General features: G+C 34.5%; 1 protein-coding gene across 1 annotated transcript; it reads right to left on the bottom strand.

The window, feature by feature from the left end:
* Positions 1-4,762: 4,762 nt before the first annotated feature.
* Positions 4,763-5,497, bottom strand: LOC136418598 (uncharacterized). The gene is made up of 2 exons (XM_066404702.1): positions 5,299-5,497; positions 4,763-5,202 (listed from the first exon to the last, which is right to left on the bottom strand). The coding sequence occupies exons 1-2, from the start codon at positions 5,495-5,497 to the stop codon at positions 4,763-4,765; spliced, it is 639 nt and encodes a 212-aa protein (XP_066260799.1).
* Between the last annotated feature and the right edge of the window lie 1,160 nt (positions 5,498-6,657).

Below are 6,657 nucleotides of genomic sequence, written 5' to 3'. Positions count from 1 at the left end.
ATCCTGCAATTTTTCCCAGAAAAAGAAATCTAAGGGAGTTAAAATACAGGATTTAGCAGGCCAAGGTATGGGGCCGCTCGTACCAATCCAATGTTCTCCAAATTCTTCATTTAAAAGACCGGTTGTAATCCTGACGTTATGCAGAGGGCAACCATCTTGCTGACAGTAAATATCTTTAGAGACAGCTAAAAGCAAGTCTTCCATAAACGAGATAATATAGGTGCGCACAATGTTTATGTAATATTGTTCCGGGCCAATCGAACACGAGAAAAACCAGTCGAATTAACTACCACCCAAATCAAGTCCCTATCTGTTCCCCCCTCACACCCGCGCAAGGACAAGTGTCTAATTAGTACCGTAAATAAATCAGTACGATATTGATACATGTGAAGTGTAGACGGCGGCGGTCACACTTCTGTTATGTACCCCGATGCAGGGAGATAGGTTTTGACAACTAAAACGCGTCGGCTCTATTAGTCACTACTATAATCAACTATTCTGGTCGAAGTTCTATTTAGAAGCCCATGTCTCCACCCCCAAGCTGTATTTATGTATGTCGGAGTAGAGGAGGGGGAATTGTTTCCAGAAGCCATGAGTCAAAAATTAAACGCTAGTAAAAGTCACTTAATACCACTAATTTATTACTAAGAACGAATGTCACTAAGATCACACTAATTTATATTTTCACAAATGTGTACTGGCTACCGTATGTGGTGATAAAATATCCTATGCCAATGATCTCTTTCACAAAAGGTAGACCGTATGTTAATCGAATCAGAGAATGAGAGACATGACAATCCGGGGCCAGACCTCTCAATCTCAACTCTCGATAATTACTGCCCTCTCCTGAATTTTCATTTTTGTCCCCTGGCCCCGTTTTGCCCCCCTTGCATGTTAAAAACAAGTGTGTCCCTTATTCCCAGGGTTCCTGGAAGTCATACCATAAAGAATGGTAATGAATGTTTGAGCTCGACAGAATAGCGAGAAAACCAGAACCCCGATCGATTACATAGAGTACTATCAATACAAAGAGTCTGTCTGCCTGTCTTTGTTAGGGGTATTTGCTAAATTTATGGTGGCGCCGACATATATGTTAGAATAATTAAATATTTCACCAATAGAATTATAAGTCGATCCTATTTCTTGTTAAAGAGCGGGTAGGTTTTATTTTTAATGAAATACACGCACGTGTCCTCAAACAACTTTATTCTCGCCTTTTTGGGAATCGAATGCCCAACATACCCAAAGATGCATCAGGGTCACCCCCGAGTGCATCTGTTTATCTTCAAAAGAATTAAGACACACCATTCCACCTTCTTCCCACGCTCGCAACCCTCAATCATTCTATTCACACTTATGTTAGGACAACACTGATAGGTGAGTCGTTTTCTGCATTTTATGTTTCAGCCAAGATGATAAACAGACTCTCCATCTTTACGACTAATGGTTTATTCTAATTTAATATAGGGCTAAACAATAGAGGGTATATACATACATATATATTTGGTTGTGGAAACTAGTTATAATATTCTTCTTTTTCTGACTTAATACACTAGGCCGATGGCCCAGTGTAACCCGATATTAATGATGTTAATATAAACAAGGGTCTGAGCGTGGTTCAAGGAAAAAGAAGGAAGGGCAGTGTAATGTACCCTTAGGCTACGCCTATGAATTTTCATTACTTTGGTGGCATGTCCAGGATGGCCATATGTTGGGAACCCATTATCTTCCAATAAGGGTTACCCTTCATAAAAACTTTCACTTCTTTTCCTCGTCAAGACAAAAGTCTAAAATATCCGCATTTTGCTAAAATCTCACTATAGCTACAACACCCCCGTAAATCATCTTTTCTTACCATTATCTTGACGTTACGGGTTAAGGATTTAGAAAGTTACCATCTGTGGATTGTCTTGTTAATTGCCTAAAACCGGAGTACGCCTATGGGTACTGACCCCAGATTTGGTACTTAAGATACCCCGAAGCTTGTAAAAGGACCATAACTACTTTGACCATTACGATTATAATAATATAACTCGACGCTCCCGGAATTTTGTCACTTCCCTCATTAACTCTTGGCTCTCTCTATTGAAATGTCAGTTTAATCCCAAGATCTTTAGTTTTATAAACGATTAAGGGTTGTGTGTGTCATAACGAGTGGAATAAAAATCTACCAAAGTGTTCCCGAGTTTTGTTTCGCGAGTTCCATTACAGCAGTTAGAAAGATGATTTTGTTCGGGCTTCTTGGCTCCAGATGAGTTTTTCGGTTTTAGTTTTTTTTTGTTCCATTGGAAGGTGGAAAAAAAATAAAGAGTGCTGTTTGCGGAATAGAATCTCATTTTAATCTACCTACTAACATATACATATATCATTGAAAAGGGTTTTAAATTGTCTATTTTGTTAAGCCAGGGCCACGTATGATTTATATTTGAAAAAATGAAGTTGTAGCAATTTGTAGGAAAATGGTGAACAGCAGAAAAAATTTGAGCACTCCATTAGATTCCTCTTAAAAAAGTACTACAGTAGTGTTTTTACGCAAAACCAATATTTTAATAAATAAGAAAGTTATTGGCAATTTTCAAAATGACCAAAAATCGAAAAACTTTCTGTATCTTAGTGGGTTGTGATGATACCGGAAAACGGTTTTTGGCATTAAACATTCCTCAAAAATCGAGCTCATTACACCTGAATCAGTTTTCTTCTATTTGATCAGGAAATAGGTTTTCCCTGTCAAAACACTCCAAATTGAAACACTCTTACGTGTACATGTATATGTAGACATATACAGGGTGTTTGGAAAAAGGGGTTCAGGAATGAAGGGTGTGATTCCTTGGCCCATTCTAAGAAAAAAAGTTCCTATTAATATGGGTCTGCAAACGCATCGTTTTCGAGATGCAGCGTGTCAAAAAAAAAGATTTGTCAAAAAAACACGATCAAAAGCAATTCGTACAAATAATATAATAATCAATTGTCACAACAACCATATTTAGGCAGATGAAAACCGTTATGCTGTTGTGGAAGCAAAACATCAATACCGGTATTCTGTGAATGTCTGGCTAAGCATCTTTGGAGATCGTTTAATTGCTGTTTTTACCAAATCCTTTAAATGGAGAAAATTATCTGCACTTTTTAATTAACACTTTACCCTTATTACTTGAAGATATTCCTTTAATTGATAGAGCTAATCAATGCTTTTTACACGATGAAGCCCCACCACATTTTGCTACTGCCGTAAGACATTTTTTAAATGAAACGTATAACAAACGGATAGAACAGGGAGATCCTGTGTCACGGCAACCTAAATCCCCTGATCTAAACCCATTTGACTTTTGCATTTGGGGATATTTAAAACAACTGGTATATTCGAGGCCAATTTATAATGTGGATGAACTACAGCACCGAATAGAAAATGAGTGTCAAACAATTAGACAAAATCCGAATTGTTCCAAAGAATAAGAACTTCTTTTCAGCGAAGATGTGAATTCTGTGTACAAATGGCAGGTGGACAGGTAGAACATCTTCTTTAAGTAAAGAAAAAAGTTAAAACTGTTTTTAATCATGTTTTTTTTCGACACTTTGTATCTCGAAAACTGTATGTTTGCGGAACCATGTTAATAGGAAATTGAATTGTCTTAGAATGGATCAAGAAATTATATCCTTCCTTCCTGAATCCTTTTTTTAAAACACCCTGTATATGTATTGAATAGAGAGCACATGTTGAACAATATTTTCTTGGTTTATGCAATAAAACGATAGATAAATCGCATTTAACCTCTGAAAAAATATTAACGAAAAAAATTTGCCAAGTTTTTGCTCAAAACTTTTAACATACACCAATCGACAGGTCACAATTACAATATTCCTTTGTGTGACAACTTCGAGTATCGATTGAAAAACCAAACTGAAAATTAAATACAATTCTAGGGTCTGCTGAATTCTTAAAAAACAATATAAGTTCAAAGGTGTCGGTTAATTTCTTTTGGTTGCCAAACTTGTTCGTTATATGTATATCTGAATATTTATATATTTATTTTTTTATATTAGGATTTGCAAATGTGCTCCTTTTAAACGGTACCTCACCTCGTTATAAACATACACAAATATATATGTGTTTATATGGAACTTTTGAGGGGACTTCATAGCCGTGATCTCGTATTAAGCGAGTCCTATCGTAGTTACGTCTACTTTACAAGCACCTATGGAAATAGTTTAAATGAAAATTGAAGGTCTGTCGCTGACGTTTAGCTGTGGTTTTGTTTGCTAAATGTAGCGGTTAGATATTCTTATTAATTCTTTTGAATGCAATCTGTGTTTTGCAGTTTATATTGTGTTGTGTAATGAACAATTATATTTTTTACAGAGATCAATCTACATCAGAGTGAGAATAGCGAATCCATAAATAGGCCTCAATTGACTATAATGACTGTGAACAATTTTAATTGTATGTTTGTAATTATGTTTTTTAATTTAATGTTTGTTTAATTTTAATTTTAATTTAATGTTTGTTTAATTTTAATTTTAATTTAATTTTAATCAATTCGATAGGATTCAATTCACAATGGTATGAGGGCAATCGTAATATTGTTATTCCACGTTCTTTAGCCTTTTCATCAATAACATATTTTTTAAATCTAGATTTGTTGGCTATAGCTATTTGTAACAGTTCTCTTTTCATTATTTTCATTCATTCTTTCAGCATGTCATTATCGAAATTAATTCCTTTTTGAGATAACCAGTTTTTAATGTTTAATTTTGTCCAGGTATTCTAAGGCAGCTTCTCCAATTGTCTTGAGTGATAACTAGCGTTGTCCATTACGATAGTAGAATTGTTGGGAAGTAACTGAATCATTTGTTGGAAGTACTCTTCAAAAACATCAACAGTCATATTGTCATAATAATCTTTACTTACTTTTGATTTAAACGTCAGTAATCCACCATTATCAAATCCTTTATCGCTTCTAATATGCATAATAATCAATAGGCAGCCTTTACCAGAAGGAATATTTAAGCCAATTGATAAATTTTCACTAACAGCTTGATGAGAGCTAAGAATATTCTTGTCTTGCCATATTTTCGATACAGAGTGTCCTTCATTTAACCATGTTTCATCCAAGTAAAATATGTTTCTGCCTTCGTTGCGGTATTTTCGGATATCCTGTAAATATGTTCGCCTCCAAGAAATTATCTCTGGCTTGTCAATTAGCACTGATTTCCGATTTTATTTTTCCCAGCGAAAATTTAAATCGTGCAGGACTTTCCATAACTTGTCTCTCTTCAGGTCCAGTATATTGTTATCTTCACTTATAACACTCACGATTTTATCTAAAGTAGGTAGTTCCTTATGGAAATAAAACGTGTACACTTTTCTTCTTATCAAAGTTTTGATGTCCTCATCCATTTCTACCGTTTTTCGTCCTGTGGATTTCTTTAGAGGAGCTACACTTCCATTTTTCCGTTCTTGCAGAAGCCTGTACACTGTCCTTTCACAAACTCCTGTCATGTGAGAATATTTTGTCACTAAACTTTTAACGGTTTCCTGTGGCGATTAATGAACTAGTGCATCATGTACATTGAGCACGATAGATTTTACTTTCACATCTAATGCACCTTTACACTTAACTGGCATGAAAGATGACATTTTCACTTAAAATTTTTAACTATATTCGCTTTAACTTCAACTCTGTACAAGGAGGACACAGATACTGTTAATACAGTTATATTTCAAATTCATTTTAAAAAGGCGAAACGATACTGGCTTATTGGGGTTTTATGGCTTTCGACCTTTAGTTGTGCTGCCAAACATATCCAAATAGATTATAACTGTTTTATATTGTAGTGTGCCGGAGTTGAAATTATACGCGATCAAAAATGCAACACCATCATTAGAGTTAGGATGAGATACAGAGTTTTTCGTATAAACGTAAGAGAAGAACGACGAGTCGAATGTCGAATGTTCTTATTGAATTTTGTTGGACTCTAATTCTAGTAATAACTCTCTTCAGAAGGGTCTCAGACTACTTATACTAGAGAGAACCGTGAACGTACCGTTGATGACACGAAATTTATCAAGGAATACATTATTAAGACTAGTTTAGAATGGGACAGAACTTCGACCTTTGGTAATCATGTTGAAACATTACCATCAAGTTCCCATAAGTAATTGCTTTTAAATATTGTAATTAGTAATTATGTAAATTTAATCGTAATTAAAGTTTTTACCTGTGTAAAATTACAATTTTAAAAATTTAGTTTTTTGAAAGTAAATTTTTTGGCCGAAATCGAATTTTATATTACTTAAAAAATATGATAGAATTCTTAAAATGTTGATTTTTTTAACGAAAGTGCCTTAAAAACGGAGAAAAATCTTGTATATATAAATATATGTATAGTACAAATAAATTAGGAATAGGGAATATCGAGTAGTAGTAGAGTTATTGTTTAAGTTGTTTAAGCTAATTAACATTACATCGTTGTGATATAAATGAATTGGGAGTAGAAAGTACTGAGTATGGTTATAGTGTATTATCGTTAAAGTCATTGATCAGTATTATCTAGAAAGGGCAGAGGGTCTGTTTTAGTCTGTATTAGTTCGTCTTAAGTTAAATGTGAGAAAATGGAGTAAGTTCTTTGAACGCGCGAAGAACGACGGAATGTGGTTTC

The sequence above is a fragment of the Euwallacea similis genome, chromosome 36 (genome assembly GCF_039881205.1).
Source record: "Euwallacea similis isolate ESF13 chromosome 36, ESF131.1, whole genome shotgun sequence".
In the NCBI taxonomy this organism is placed as follows: domain Eukaryota; kingdom Metazoa; phylum Arthropoda; class Insecta; order Coleoptera; family Curculionidae; genus Euwallacea; species Euwallacea similis.
The sequence above is the reverse complement of the archived record's forward strand: the minus strand, read 5'-3'. Positions and strand labels throughout refer to the sequence as shown.